At 41.0% G+C, this 16,655-nt stretch overlaps 1 protein-coding gene across 5 annotated transcripts in view; it reads right to left on the bottom strand.

Moving 5' to 3' along the window:
* The window catches only part of FAM222B (family with sequence similarity 222 member B), a 65,884-nt gene that overhangs the window by 10,228 nt on the left and 39,001 nt on the right, over positions 1-16,655 (bottom strand). For all 5 annotated transcript variants that reach the window (XM_028519396.2, XM_028519398.2, XM_028519394.2 and 2 more), the window contains one exon: positions 788-909. In XM_028519396.2, the coding sequence (XP_028375197.1) occupies positions 788-869 (82 nt within the window). In that variant the 5' untranslated portion in view covers positions 870-909. The remainder of the gene's footprint in view (positions 1-787; positions 910-16,655) is intronic.

Here is a 16,655-nt window from a genome sequence, read left to right as displayed (position 1 = left end):
ATACTGTACATGGTAATGAGCCAGGAATAGAATCTTTTCCTTGCACATTGTGCAGTGCAAAGGTAGAAGCAGGAATCTGGGAAAGTACGAAGCATAAAGCCCCAGTTCCAGCCAGTTTAAGAAGGGAATCCAACAGACAGTTCTCAAAAGCTCCATCTTGTGGAAGTACATTAGCAGGAATACGCCTAGAAAGAATGAGAAAGCTAGCTCCTTATCCCTCTGAAGGTGAGAGCTTCTTTACTTGCTGTGAACTGAGGTCACTGGCTCAGAAGGCAGACAGCAAAGCCAAAGAGAATTGTCTGTTTCCATGGTAGAGAGCGCTCAGAGAGTTCAAAACAACAGAACAGTGTACAAGGCTTGTTTCAGAGATACACAGTAAATAATCTAGACTGTACGTTTTCATTTAATTCCTCATGGGGGTTCAAATGGAGACACTTTTTTGAAGGGTGATAGATAGATGGATAGATAGACAGATATAGACAGATAGATGTATCTATATGTATCTCCTATAAAACTCCTTACAGCTTTGTTGCTCAACAAACAGCTATCAACAATTAAAATTAAGAAGTTATGCACTGGAAAATTCTAGTACTTTTTAGAGGATCTCACTGATCAGAGAAGAGTCTTATATACTGCTGACAAATTTTTGCAACTGCTTTCTTTTGTCTTATTACTAAAGAATATCTTGAAGGTACCAAAGTCCATGGTCAATGCACTGCTCTGGAACAGCCCAAATGTAGGGACAAAACAGGGGAACATGTCCTTCCCTGGAACCCCGATTACTTACATTTCTGAAGTCCAGTGTTCATCTGCGTGTGAGAAAGAAGCTGAAAGGACAGGTCACCTGGCCCTGGTAGACAGGCTAGCATGGCAGACCAGCATCAACACAACGTGAGGCAGTCACTCACACTGTAATGAGAAAAACAAGGTCATGGAACACAAGGCAACTCACTCAAGGAAGAAATCCGGGACATCTGATATGGGCAGCACAGGCCCAAGTTTAGATAGATAAGCAATTTAATTAACAGCATGTTGGCTGAAAATATATTTGTGTTTTTATCTGCAGTAACAATTTGCTCCCAACTATTATATTACTAAGCATAAAATGATATTTCAGTTGGCACAGGTGAGTGGGTGGGGAAAAAACTGAAAAATACCTATCTATGCCACTAAATGAAAATACAGATACACCTGTAAGACCTTTTATGCTCACAAGCTCTTTGCCTCTCCTGTCATGGGCTTTAGGAAAGGCCCATGGCCACGGGGCTGCCAGATGAGTGGCACGCTGACTATCCTCTGTGCTCAGCCAACGAAGGAGCAGAAAAGCTAGTAGGACACATTCCAACTGAGGTGAAGGGAAAAATGATTTCTCCCTGAAAACAGACCAGTGTTCCTGAACAGAGCTGGCCCTCATAGTGTCTGGCTTACTCTATTTACAGGGCTGGCCGGGGGCCTGGAAGTCAGGTATTTCCAGAGGCAGTATAGTATGTGAGTTGCAAAAGCACCGAAAGTTTCACTTATGACACTCCAGTAATCTCAACTCACTTGTAAAAGGAAGGAGCAAAGCATCCTAGGAGACAAAATTAACTACTGTTAAAGCAAATTCTGTAAGTTTCTGGGGAGTCACCCTTCCTATTACCTGTCACACAACTAGACCTCCTGGATCCCACACCCACCCCAAAACTGTATTGCACCCAAAGGAAATCAAAGAAGTAGTAGGCTGCCACAAGCCCTCTCTGGGCAAGTGATCCTGACATTATGTTGAGATAGCATGGTTGCATCAGTGCTGTGTACCAACAAGACATATTGACTGAGGTGGCCTTTTGTGGGACAGGAAACCATGTCAACAATGCCAAGCAAGCTCTCTGTATACTGAACACCAAGTTTTTCCCAAAGAAATATAATGCACTAAAACACACGAAACTTTTTCTCAAACTGAAAAACCCAGAAATCAAAGTAGCATATTAAGGCTTTAGATCACAAAAAAGACTGGGGGGAATGTTCAAATGTTAAAGATCACAAAACCTCTTTCCCTTAGAGGGCCCTCTCAGGTATGTGAAACTACCTTGTCATGATGAGTATCAGAGAGCTCCAGCTTGCAAGTCCAGGTAGCTGAAAAGATACTTTGTACAAGAGGCTGTTCAAACTGATAGCAACTACAGAAAGAACTGAAGATTGAATGCCTCAATGAGAATAGAGCCGCCCAAGAGTTCTGGCACAGAATCAGTCTTTTCAGGTCTCTGGTGGGTGGGACAACAGAATGAACACAGTGTGCCAACTGTAGTACCTCAAGAATAAAAGTCTTCTGTTGGGGTCAAATGACTGAGGTACTAGTTAGAATCCCATCCCTGTGAATACTGATCTCTATTTAATAACCTCTCCCCTATGGTCCTAATATAGCTGAGGGCAAACTCCAAGGAAAGGAAGGGCATTAACAAATACTGGAGCCTAACATTGTGAAATGGGCTGTATGAGGGGCTTTAGTTATCTTTTCTTTTTTTCTTAAGATTTTATTTATTTATTTATTAGAGAGAGGGGGAAGGAGGGAGAAAGACAGGGAGAGAAACATTAATGTGTGGGTGCCTCTCACACGCCCACAACTGAGTACCTGGCCCTCAACCCAGTCATGTGCCCTGAATGGGAATAGAACTGGCAACCCTTTGGTTTGCAGGCAGGTGCTCAATCCACTGAGCCACACCAGCCAGGGCTCCTGATGTTTTCTTAATTAGGTCTCTCAAACCTTTCTTGGAAATAGGTAATAATTTCATTTATTGTCTCATCTCTAGCCTGGACTACTACAATAACCTTCTAAATGATCTTTCTGTTCCCCCTTCCCACCATAACCCAATCTATTCTCCACACAACAGCCAGAGTAATTTATTTTTTTAATTGGAAATCTTACCATATCAGGTCAAAAATTTCCAATGACTTCCCATATTACAGAATACGGATTTTTTAAAAGATTTTATTTATTTATTTTTTTAAAGAGGGAAGGGAGGGAGAAAAAGAGAGAGAGAGAAACATCAATGTGCGGGGGGTTATGGCCTGCAACCCAGGCATGTGCCCTGACTGGGAATTGAACCTGTGACACTTTGGTTCGCAGCCTGCACTCAATCCACTGAGCTACGCCAGCCAGGGCCAGAATACAGAATTTATTATAGAATAAAAGTCAGCCCTGGCCAGGTAGCTCAGCTGGTTAGAGCATCGTCCCAATATACCAAGGTTGCAGGTTTGATCCCTGGTCAGGACATGTACAAGAATGAACCAAGTAAGTGGAATGACAAATCGATGTCTGTCTGTCTGTCTGTCTCTCTCGTGTGTGTGTGTGTATGTGTGTGAGAGAGAGAGAGAGAGAGAGAGAGAGAAAATACAAACTCCTAGTGTGGCCCACAAGACCTCACATATTCTGTTACAATTACCTCTCTGGCCTCATCTTCTAACCACCCTGCCCCTCTTGCTGACTCTACTTCTAGCCACAGTGATCTCCTTGCAGCCCCTCGAAAGACCTGAGCACACTTCCACTCCAGGCCTCATACTTCATCTGGATAGCTGAGATGCTGTGACAATGGAAGTACAAAAACACATTTACTCAGCTGTCTGCAGATAACACCCTCTCCCTGTACTTTTTTGGAAGGGACCAGTCTACAAATGATCACCATAATCTCTAATATACCTATTAGATTTTGATGTCTGCCACCAAGAAGAGATAAATAGGGGTGTGGATCCAAAGAGCTGACCATAACTTATTGTCCCTCAAGCCACAACTCTGGACTTCAACAGAACAGAAAAAAATTAAGCCAGCTAACAGTGGCAAACAGACATTAAAAGATTTACTAGCAGTGAATGAAGAAGAAAAATAAAAGGATGATATAGTAAAGATTTCAGAAAGTCAATTTTTAGTTTGGGCAAGAAAGAGTGAATGACTAAAAAGATACCAGAGCTTTGAGTCTGCCATGATTAATATATCTACAACAAAAAACTACTCAGCAAGTTCAGAATACTCTTTCTTCATTGTTGTTGTTTTTTAAAGACTTTATTTACATATTTTTAGAGAGAGGGTAAAAGAGAGAGAAAGAACGGGAGAAAACATCTATCAGTAGCCTCTCACATGTCCCCAACCAGGGAACTGGCGCACAGCCCAGGCACATGCCCTGATCAGGAATCAAACCCGCAACTCTCTGGTCCACAGAACGACGCCCGGTCCACTGAGCCAACACCAGTCAGGGCAAATTTAGAACACTCTTGAGCTCTCGATGGCATCATCTGGGCTGCTAACAGTACAGCTAATTTGTGGCCCTTTCTTTAAAAGGTCAGGGATCTACCTATACTAAAAATGCCTTCAAGCCCCTTGCCCAGTTTCACTCAAGTCAAGAATCAGATTCTGCTAGGACAAGGACAACAGGGAAAGTGGCCTGGTCATGAGGGTTGTGGTGAAACAGGAAATAAGCAATTTCCTTCCACAACCCATCCCAGAAAGCAGGGATGCACAGTATTACAAAGCACTCCTCCAGAGGCCTGGCAGCTGAGCACAGGCCTTTTATTCAAGAAGTTCAAACCACCCACATATTTTGATAGCCATCTGACTTTTCTTAAACATAAATTCTAATATAATTTTACAGCTGATATTTCTAGAAGCACAATTAGATCCAGAAATAAACACTAGTACTAACTTCTGAAATGGCCTCAGAATTCAAGTGCTGACTTCTGAACAGAATCAAGTAGTAACCTGGAGCTCAGGCCAAGTGAGCTGCAGACATCACAGAGAAAGGAAAAAAAGATCTCCTTGGCAGGGCCTCTCTGTGAGCTTTCACCCAGCTTCTGCCAGCTGCCGCCTGAGCAGGGGACTACTATTATCACAGTGAGGACAGAACGAAGGTGTTCCAACTCTCCTGGGACATTCACAAGTGCTAGCATTTCCCAGACTACCTCTAATTAAGGGACAAAAACCCTTGTCCCTACCGGGAAAACTCGAAAGTACTTTCATTTGTGCCTCTCCCCGCTTCAGAAGACTGAGAGAGGTTTTATTCAAGTTGTGATGTAACACTCTTTTCTAGGTGGCATCTGATGAAGAAGGAACTGTCTCTGCCCTAGGGTGGGTCTGTGGAGTTAAGAACACCTCACTGTTGTTTGTGTGCTTGTTCCTGCTCAGGACCACTGAAGGGGAGGGAAAGGAGGAAGAGGAAGCTCCTCTTCTTGTGTTTTGGTGGGAAAAGTGGGGGAAAGCAGATAAAGTGCTGGCAATGGAATTTTTACTTCAGGGTGCAATAATTTTTTCAGCATAGTCTCACCACCCATAATCTAGTACCTTCCATTACACATATTTTTTTTTAATCCTCACAGAAGGACATGCTTATTGTTTTCAGAGATGGGGGGAAGGGAGGGAAAGAGAGAGGGACAGAAAAATTGACGGGGGGGGGGGGGGGGGGGACATCGATGGGGGAGAGAAACACCGATTGGCTGCCTCCCACAGTGCCCCTACAAGGGCGTAGGGGGCAGGGGGGTTACTCAAACCGACAAACTAGGCACGTGCCCTGACCAGGAATTGAACTGGTGACCTCTCAGTTTATGGAGACGACGCTCCACCAACTGAGCCACAGTACATTTTTTGGGCACCATTTCTCTCTGCCAAACCTCTACCTTCAAAAAGAACCCCTCAAAAGAACGGTTGATTAACCAATTTCTCATTCATGCTGTGGTTCAACATTTTAAACCTGCCATTTCATTAATTAGAAGTGAAACTGAGAACAGCACCATCTCTGAGATTGCAGGTAAAGAAAGAAAATGTTATGCCCCATTTTATCCTTGACTCCACTGAATAAAATACATCCAACAGTGAAAATACTGAGTACATGCATCTTGAAGAGAATATGATTAACACTGAAAAACTGTATTAATTAAAAGTGTCATTACTATTCCTGATTAAGCCTTCTTATCTATGAGCTAAAGGCTTACTAAAATGACTACTTTTTAAAAAATCCTCACTTGGGAGTACAATGATTATTTTTTTAGAGACAGAGGAAGGGTGTGGAAGGGGTGGTAGAGAAAGAGAGGAACACTGATTGGTTGGTTGCCTTTGGAACATGTCCCAACTAGGGGGTCAAACCTGCAACCTATGTATGTGGCCTGACCTAGAACTGAACCTGAAACCTTTTGGTATACGGGACAATGCTCCAGCTGACTGAGCCACTGACCCAGGTCTAAAAAGACTACTCAAAAAGAAAAAAAAAAAAAAAAGATTTTTATTTATTTATTTTTAGAGGGGGGGGGAGGGGGGAGAAAGAGAGGGAGAGAAATATCAATGTGTGGTTGCCTCTCATGCACCCCTCACTGGGGACCTTGGCCTGCAACCCAGGCATGTGCCCTGACTGGGAATCAAACTGGCAACCCTTTGGTTCGCAAGCTGGTGCTCAATCCACTGAGCTACACCGGCCAGGGCTAAAAAGACTGCTTTTTTGATGGTGGGGGCAAAGTTTTATCCTACTGCTCCCTGTTCCAATACTTCTGGGGTCCCAGAAATTAGGTTAAAACCTAAGAGAAATACTAAGGGGAAACTTAGTGTTTCTCTTAGGGTTTGCTATGGGGAAAATAAACAGGGCAAAAAAAAAAATTTCTCACATTCCTGAAGAACAGTATGTATTTTAATCCCAGGCTTTGGAATTTACCTGAATTTACACCCTTGAAATACATGGGCAATACAAGTGCCAACAAGTGTGTGCGCATGCGTTCAAGTACCTTCCCTCTGATAGAGGACAGATTTAAAAAAGACGGAAAAGCCCAGGCACTACTTTTGCACTGTACTGAAAGATCATTCAGACATGTGCCCTGACTGTTAATCAGACCGGTGGTTCACAGACTGGCACTCAATCCACTGAGTCACACCAGCCTGGGCCAAAGCCAGTATTTTTTAACAGCCTGATAAATTCTTAAAATTCTTTTTCCATGTTGTAGCTACAATCTATAAAATTACAGAAGCAACACTAGGGGACTGCCTTTTCCATTTTTATCTGAAAGAATATGTCTGTGGCTTGACTTGTTCAAGGACCTTCTAGACACCCTGAGACTTATCAGTATCTTTCCTATAGACTTCCTTTATTAAGAAGAGTTTGGCCCTGGCCAGTGTGCCTCGGTTGGTTAGAGTGTTGCCCCATAAACCGAAAGGTTGCAGGTTGTATTCCCAGTCAGGGCACATGCCTGGGTTTTGGGTTTGGTCCCCAGTCTGGGCTGTATAGCAGGCAACTGATCGATGTTTCTCTCTGTTTCTCTCCCTTCTTCTCTCTGGAACCAAAAAGACAAACGAATGAATAGTGTGGGGTTGTTGCCTCGGCTTCCCCATCTGGGTGTGAGATCAGTACTTCCATCACCTGGCAGCTTTTAATGGACTGGTGGGACTCGGAACTTTGCAGATTAAAAATAGCCATATAATTTTAGCATATTTGTTGAATTATATCTCATCTGAATGATATTTTGAAACTTTTTGTAATTTAGTACAAGTTTTTACAGGAAATTTTAAAAGGTAAAAATCCAATTATTTGTGTCTTATCTCAAGGAAGCAGTTTTTTCTCATTTCTCTTTGTTCTCATTGTCTTGCTGGGCACAGTCTCAGGTACTTACGAGTAAAATTCTACCCAGTCTGAGTCTGGGAGCTGTCTGCAATTATGAGTGTTATGAATGTGGTTAAATACAGAGGTCAGTGTACCTTGGTTTAGCTTAAATGATCCAGCCTGCATAGGGCTTTGGAAAATCAAACCTATTACATACCATAGTGAAAAACTGCAAGTTCTGATTTAGTTGCCTGTAAGAAACACAGCCCGAGTTTTCAAATTTTTAGGAACATTGATTTCTACTTCAGTGGGACTAAAATACAGAAACAGAATGATACTTTCAATATAGGTCAGGTCCCCAGTTGGGGGCACGCAAGAAGCAACCACACACTAATGTTTCTCTCCCTCTCTTTGTCCCTCCCTTCCCCTCTCTCTAAAAATAAATTAATGCAATCTTAAAAAAAATACTGGCTTTGTCAGGCACAATAAAAACAAAGGTAGCCCTGGCCACCCACTAGGTAGCTCAGTTCCTTAAGAATCTCGTCCAGATATGCCAAGGTTGTGGGTTCAATCCCTGGTCAGGGCACACAGAAGAAGCAACCAATAAATGCATAAATAAATAAAACAACAAATGGGTGTTTCTCTCTCCCTTCCTCTCTCTCTAAAATCAATCAATAAAAATTTTAAATTAAAAAAAATTAAAACCCAAATCATCAAGAAAAAAATACTACAGGAACAACTATAAAGGACACATGGGCAAAACCAAAGAGGTGGAATCAGGGGAGAGAGGTGGGGATGGCTGGGGTTGGGGGGGAGTTGTGGTGGGGGAAATGCAGACAATTGTACTTGAACAACAATAAAATTAAAAAGAAAAAAAAATAGTGGTTGCCCTGACGGGTGTGATTCAGGTGGTCGAGCATTGGCCCACAAAATGAAAGGCTGTTGGTTTGACTCCTAGTCAGGGCACATGTCCAGGCTGCATGTTCGATCCCTTGTTGGGGCATGTATGAGAGGCAACTGATTGATGTTTCTCTCCCTCTCTTTCTCCCTCCCTTTCCCTCTCTCTAAAAATAAATACATAAAATCTTATTAAAAAGAAAAAAAAAGACTTTGGCTTTGAATCCCAGCTCTGGTGCCTACTAGCTGTGTGATCTTGGGAAAGACACTTAACTTCATCTATAAAATGTACATACTTGCCAGAATTGTGAGGATTTGGTGGGTTTACTGTCACTATATTCAAGTGCTTAGGATACTGGCACCAGATTATGTAGTGAACATTATTTAAATGTTGGCTATCACTTTCCTAATCTATCAAAATCCAGGTCACTTTTTATTTTGCCTACAAAGCCAAACCACCACCTTGTATTTTACAGTTCTTTATACTTTGAAACATGTTTACATATATTATTTCATTTGAAACTTAAGACAATTTTTTAATTTAGATGGAACAAGTACCATCCTCTTTCTATAGATTAGGAAGCCCAGGCTTAGAAACATTAAGTAACTTGCCCAACAACCTACTGCTAGAATAGTGGACCTCATATTGGATTTTCTGTCTTAACTCCTAGCCTTGTGGCTCATTTCATTAGAAAAGTATTTTGTTATCCTGTGTGTGACCAGCATTTTAAAAAAGTGAATTAAAAATAATCACAGAGTATAGTAAGAATGCTTATTGTTTCCTGATCTGTTTCAATTACATAAATTATATGTGTATATTTACTGGGATGTAATCCTTATTGTGGGCACAGACAAAAATGTTTGAAAAACATTGCACTACGCCACAGCTACTTCAAGTTAATATTTACTGATATTTACTGAGCACCTATCATATTCCTCTTCTTACACTATTATATACAACAAAAACATACCATAGTGGTTTTTTAAAAGATTTTATTCACTCATTTTTAGAGAGAGAGGAAGAGAAGGAGAAAGAGAGGGACAGAAATATCAGTGTGTGGTTGCCTCTCGAGTGCCCCCTACTGGGAACCTGACCTGCACCCCAGGCATGTGCCATGACTGGGAATCAAACTGGCAACCCTGTGGTTTGCAGCCCACACTCAATCCACTGAGCTACGTCTGTCAGGGCCCATAGTGGGTTTTTTAAAGTGTAAATATAATTATTGATTTTCCTATGGATTTGGGGAATTACCTGTCCCAGATCAGCACTTTGCACTATAATTCTATTACACATTGCTAGCCCAACATTTTGGAATCAGCTCTTAGTAAAACTTCTTTTAAGATGAACTATAAGCTAGCAACTATAACCAAGGTAAGAGCAGATTGGGAAAGTAACTACAAAAAGGCGAAGAAAAGCTTTAAGTTTATGTGGTCAGGCTCTCCCCAGCCAAGGGAAAGCTGTATAATTCACACTGAGGAAACTATTTCAGAAAAGAATACAAGTAATGATCAAACAGAGTTATCTCTCATCCTTAAACAATCCTGGCACAGAAAACTCTTGCCCTCCTATCCTCAAGCTCTTCTCTGAATGTGATAAGTAACCCCGACTAACTCTGAACTTACTCTCAGTTCATACCTTTTCTAAGTCAGTTTCCATTTGGACACTCAAGGGATCTGGAAGCTGGGCATCACAGAGCCCACCAATGTCTCTGACAGAAAGCATCCCTCTGATCTGTAGGGTGTTTTATTTTTATTTTGAACTTTATTTATTTATTTATTTTTAGAGAAAGGGGAAGGGAGGGAGACAGAGGAGAAAAACATCGATTGGTTGCCTCTTGCACATGCCCCAACTAGGAGCAAACCTGCCACCAATGCATATACCCTGACTGGGAATTGAACCTGCGACCTTTGCTTTGCAGCATGATGCCCATCCAACTGAGCCATGTCAGTCAGAGCTGATCTCTAAGGTGTTTTAAATTGAGTATGAGGAGGGAGTCACACTTGTTTTTAGTCATGCATCTGCTATATCTACTATATGTTCATTTGGTCTGTTACCTTCCTAGAAGGAATTCTCTGCCAGGTGTGTCCAACTTGTGGCCTGCAGGCCACATGCAGCCCAGGATGGCTATAAATGTGACCCCACGCAAAATCGTAAATTTACTTACAACCTTTTTGCTCATCAGTTTTCATTAGTGTTTGCGTAGTTAGTTAATGTGTGGCCCAAGACAACTCATCTTCCAGTGTGGCCCAGATACATCAAAGGGTTGGACTCACCCCTGCAATACAATGCCTTGAGTTTATGTGCCTTGTATTTCTAGGGAAGAGTTTCAAAAAGGCTAGTAAATTCAGTACAGGTAGGCAATGAAGTTAACTGTTTACTTATAGTTAACACATTGCCCTTCACTGCATCTTCTAGTCTGCTGCCACCAAGAGTTAGTTTGGCAATAGGCAATGTACTAAGACAAGGCATGAGTGATACATGAATACATTGTGTTCACATAGGCCCTTCCTTCTCCCCTCCCAGCCTGACTAGAGGACTAAAGAATCCTGACATATAACAAAGTTTAGTGAGGGTGTCTATAGCCTTAGTGAAAATCAAAAGATTTTACCTTGCTATGTCTCTGAGACTCACTGTAACTCGAGGCTTTATGGCTCACACTACACAGTCAAGGAATTACAGGTTTCTGAAGCTAAAGGGTCTCTGAAAGCAGTAAAAGCTACTAAGCCTCAAAAGGACCCAGGGACTGAAAGCCTATTTAGAAAGAGGAGGACCTCCTCCTTCCACACCCTGCAAACCACCACAACTAGCTCATAAAACCTGGAGTACTGGCTCAATCCACAGGACGAAGAAAGAACAGAGAGACAGTCCCTGCTGGAAGAATACTTTTATAGCTAGGGTAAATACCCACTGAAGTAAGATTCTGAACTTAGCCTTAGGAAGCTTCCTCATTTCAGGAATTGCCTGGAAAACAAAATAAAACCCAAGAAAGTAGTCCTTTAAACCTCTCAAGGATTCAAAGTACCACAACTTACTCACAGATCAGCAGAGTGTTTTTGCCCTCTTTTGTGCCCTGAGAAATTTCATAACCATTTGACATTGTTACTTATCAGTGTGTGAGTGATTCTAACTGGTTAAATATGTGCCTAATACCACATTTGAAATCCCGCCCAAACAAAGCAATTTAACTTGAAATTATTCTAACATTGAGAAAAATCAGGGGGAAAATTATATAAATACATGTTTAAACCTACAGATGTCCAAATTATTGCCTTCCTTTTATCTCAAAAGGAATGGCTAACAGTACTCAAATGAACAGTTTTTGGACAACAGCAGAAAACAAAAATCCACAACTCGTCTTTCCTGGTACATGCCTCATTTGTTCAGTGTATCCATTCACTGTCCTAATTTCTACTCTGTAAACTTTTCTTTCTGGGGCCTCCCTCACCAACTGAGAGTCCTTATCAACTTTCACCCTGTTACCTCTGTTAAATTACTTCATTTGGTTAGAAACAGAAAGCACCCAAATAGAGTGAACAGGGTATCCACAGAGGAATAAGGAGTGGGGGCTGATGTGGGGAGTCAGGACCCAAGCCACATGAGGAGAGCATCCCCAGAGGGGATGCAGCAACTACTCCTTGTCCAAATGCATGAATCCCAGTAGGGTCTACTCAGATCTTGGCATCTAAATACTAAATTCTTGCCCTACCTGGCATGGCTCAATTGGTTGGGCGTTGTCCCATGAAGCAAAGGGTCACTGGTTCGATTCCCAGTCAAGGCATATGCCTGAGTTGCAGGCCTGCCCCCAGTTGGGGCACATACAGGAGGCAACTGATTGATGTTTCTCTCTCACATCTATGTTTTTCTCCCTACCTTCCCCTGTCCCAAATAAATAAATAAATAAATAAAACATTAAATACTGAATTTCCTGCTAACAGAACAAAGGTTTGTTGTAGAAATGGCTGAGGCAGAGAAACTACCAGTTGAGTCTGGTGCATCTCATCAAGCAGGAAAGGAAGGAAGTGCACAAGAATAATGATAATGCGTCAAAGGACAGAGGAGCTACAGTATGCTCAACTGGGAAGGGAAACCTCAGAAAGAGAAGTTTACACAGTAAAAATTAAAGAGAGCAGAGAATGAGTACACTGAATGAAGGAGACATGCACCAGGAATAGAAGAACTGTAAACCTGTTTTCTACCACTGTTTGTAAGATGCTACCTTGGGTAGTATCGGCCAATCCTTTGAAATAAAAAGATGGCAAATTCTTTCAGCATCTTTAAGGTTAAACATGTAATCCCCCCACCTCCGATTTACTGGCAAAGTATATATAATTTGAACATCAAAACAAATTATAATAACAGATTATGTCCTATTCAATAAAACAAAAAAATCATGAATTAATACTAATATAAATAAATAAACTGAAGGAGTGAAGAGGAACAGGGTGTTTACACAGGTTCAAAGTAACTCCTCCTGAAATACTAATTACAAACAGAAAAAGAATAAACTTCACATAGACATGCCTAGCAGACAACACCTTAATCAAGTGATCATATACTACCAGCAATGGGACAAATAAAAATCAGCACATCCTGAAATTATGCAATGAAGAATACAGCATCACTCCTGTAATATTCTTGCTGCTGATGCATTACCTACATTAAACATGAGGAAACATCAGACAATCCTAAACTGAGGAACTTTTACCAAATAACCGTTAATAGTGTCAAGGTCATGAGAGCCATTGAAGGCCTGAAGAACTGTTTCAGACTGAAGGAAAGCAAGAAGACAACAAATAAATATAATATATGATTCTGAACTGGATCCTTTTCTTTTTTTAAATCCTCACCAGAGGATATGTTTTTATTGATTTTAGAGAGAGAAGAGGTGGTGCAAGAGAGGGAGGAGACGGAGGAAGAGAGGGAGAAATATCAGTATGAGAAACATTAATCAGTTTTCTTTTTTTTTTATAAAGTCTTTTTTTTTTTAGAATTTTGTTTCTTTTTTTAAGATTTTATTTATTTATTTTTAGAGAGGGAAGGGAGGGAGGGGGGAGAGAGAGAGAGAGAGGGAGAGAGAGAGAGAGAGAGAGAGAGAGAGAAACATCATCAATGTGCGGTTGCTGGGGGTTACAGCCTGCAACCTAGGAATGTACCCTGGCTGGGAATCGAACCTGGGACACTTTGGTTCCCAGCCCGCGCTCAATCCACTGAGCTATGCCAGCCAGGTAATCAGTTTTCCATAAGCACCCCGACAGGGGGATCAAAACCCGTAACCTAGGCATGTGCACCAACTGGGAATCAAACCCACAGCCTAGGTATGTGCCCAGACCAGGAATCGAACTCACAACCTTTTTGTGTATGGGATGATGCTCCAATCAGATGAACTACCCAGCCAGGGCTGAAGTGGATCCTTTTTGCAATAAGGACATTACTGATACAACTGACAACATCTGGAGGAGGGGGTATCTGAGAATTATATGACAGTGATGCATCAATGTTAACTTCCAGATTTTGATGTTGGGGAATGTCCTTGCTTGTAGAAGATAAATGCTAAGGTATTCAGGGATGATGAAGCCATCAGGCCAACAACTTATCAAGCGATTCAAGGAAAAAATAGTTCCTTGTACTGTACTTGGAACTTTTCTATAAATTTGAGATTCTTTTCAGAAATTTTATTAATAAGTCTCCGGTCAGGGCACATACAAGAATCAAACAATGAATGTATAAATAAGTGGAACAACAAATCGATGTCCCCCTCTCTCCCCTTCCCCTCTCCCTCTCTCTCTCAGATCAGTACCTTTTAGAGGCGGGAAAGGTCTAGAAGGGAGGGGACTGCAGATCATTAAGAAGAGTTGGAGAGAATGGTCTGTCTATTGGTAACCATTCTCACTTTATCTTAATGCAAGTAACTTGTCTCTGAATTACTGAGTACCAACATTGGAGTTCTTGCCATCAAAAATAGGTATCCTGTATATTTCTGCCTAATCAACCTCCAATTTCTTTTCAACACTTACCTGAATAACATTTTCTCCAGTGCCTATACTTCGAATTCTCTCCCATCCTCAACTCTATTCTGGCAATGCTGTGTGACATGCATGCTTCCCTCTTACCTTAAAGATGGAGAACTTCACCTTTAGAAAGGTTCCAAAAGAAATGTCTATCTTGAAGAAGATGTTATTAGTGACCTTCCCTTCTTCAGGACTAACATTCACTAACACTGCCATTAAGTTCATGTTTTAAGAGGTCTTTTAAAAAAATGTTTTTAAAGAGAAAGGAAGGGAGGAACAGACAAACATCAACTTGTTGCTCCACTCATTTATGCATTCACTAGTTGATTCCTGTATGTACCCTGAGCGGGGATTGAACCCACCACCTTGGCATACAAGGATGACACTCTAGTCAACTGAGCTATCCAGCCAGGGCTTAAGAGTTTTTCAAGGCTCTTCCTTCTAAACACACATACCGAACCTAAACAAATGCCATGCAAACTTTCCTATGCTATAAGGAAAGCCTAGTTATATATTCTGGAGTGCTAACAGAGTTTTGACACTCTCTTCCTTCCACTATATGAAAAGTTTCAAGTAACACCACAAGCTTTATCTCCAGACTTCCTGAAAAGTAGAGTATAACTAGCTTCTCCACTTTCACACCAAAAGCAGCTGGCAAGCAGGGTCTTGGTTATTCAACAGCAGAAAGGTTTTCAGTAACAATCAATGAAGAGCTTTGAAGTAGCGTAAGGATGATGTTTATCACTTATCCTTTCTTCTTCTTTCCTATTTAGTGTGATCACGAAGTTTTGGAGGAGGACCAAGTATATTATGGCCCTCCTCCAAGCAGCCATAAACTTTCTTCCCTTACATTAAATAAATACTAACAAAAACAGGCTCTTAAAATGCACTGCCATATATGACTATATCTCAGGAGACTGATCAGTCCGTGGGAAGAAAGCTCTAGCTACAAAGGACACTAAGTTGAGCAACAGCATCTGAAATGAAAGCAGCAGCAAGTCACCTGGAGATCTAAGAACACCCCTAGGAGAAATCAACTTCAATTTTTGCAGGTTAAGGAAGTGAGATTTTGCTTACAAGACCATTTACTTTTCAGGGTAATCATCAAACAACAACACTGAAGGGAAATGGCAAAGGGACTTAGTCATCTTTAGAGGAAGACAAACTATTTGTTTTCTTCCTTTCCCTCTTTCTCCACCTAACAGGGACTGTTTCTAAATATATTATGTAACTGTTTATTAAAACAACATACTAAAATTCCCATAGAGCTAAAAAAACATGTTCTCAGCATTCTACTAATTTTAAAAGTACCCCAAAACAAACGTTTACTTTTGCACTTTGAAGAGAATTTCAAACGCAAGAAGACTAAACTGTACCTTGCCAATTACCATAGCCTTACAATCAGCACATGTTGCTGTGAATGACATTTAATTCCATCTCAGTCTATTCTCCTATGATAAGCAGCAATGAACTCAAGGGTATGATTATGATTTCAGAACATGAAAAGATATTAAGGCAATTCCTAATAGATTCTTTTAAAATAGGATCCTACACAGCTCTTCAAAAAAGAACAATATGTTTTAATTGTAAGATGAATTCTTACATTTCTTTGATCTCCTGTCTGAAAGAGGTATGGAAAAAGGAACTGCAGGCCCTGGCCAAGTAGCTTAGCTGGTTAGAGCATTGTCCCAATATGGCAAAGTTGTGGATTTGATTCCCGGTCGGGACACATATAAGAATTAACCAATAAATGCATAAATAAGTGGGACATCAAATCGATGTTTCTCTCTTCCCCCTCCAAAATCAGTAAGTAAAAATAAAAAAAAAATTTAACTGCAGTGCAGGGAGGGAGTGAAATGTGTCATTCTGGTTATTAAAATCCATCAAGTTCATACTTCAGTGTATAACTGCGGCCAAAAAACTGACTTGCAAGTAATTATCACCACTAGCTGCAATAAAAGTTAATTGGACATAATTGAACTAACGCCCTAATTGGAGGGAAGCTGCAACTGGCTAAGAGTACACTCCTCCTGCTCCTTCAATCTGCAAATGAAACTGCTAATGATAATTTGTGGACAAAACAGAAATTGCTCTCATGGTTTCCCCACTGCAAATCACTCAGTAATTCCAGCTAATGCCCAGGATGTTGGGCTAGAAGAAAAATCACTAAGCAATGCTTCCTTTGATAAAGATGAATTTTAACAATAA

Source organism: Phyllostomus discolor, chromosome 8 (assembly GCF_004126475.2).
Source record: "Phyllostomus discolor isolate MPI-MPIP mPhyDis1 chromosome 8, mPhyDis1.pri.v3, whole genome shotgun sequence".
Lineage (NCBI taxonomy): Eukaryota > Metazoa > Chordata > Mammalia > Chiroptera > Phyllostomidae > Phyllostomus > Phyllostomus discolor.
This window is presented reverse-complemented; position numbering and strand designations above follow the sequence as displayed.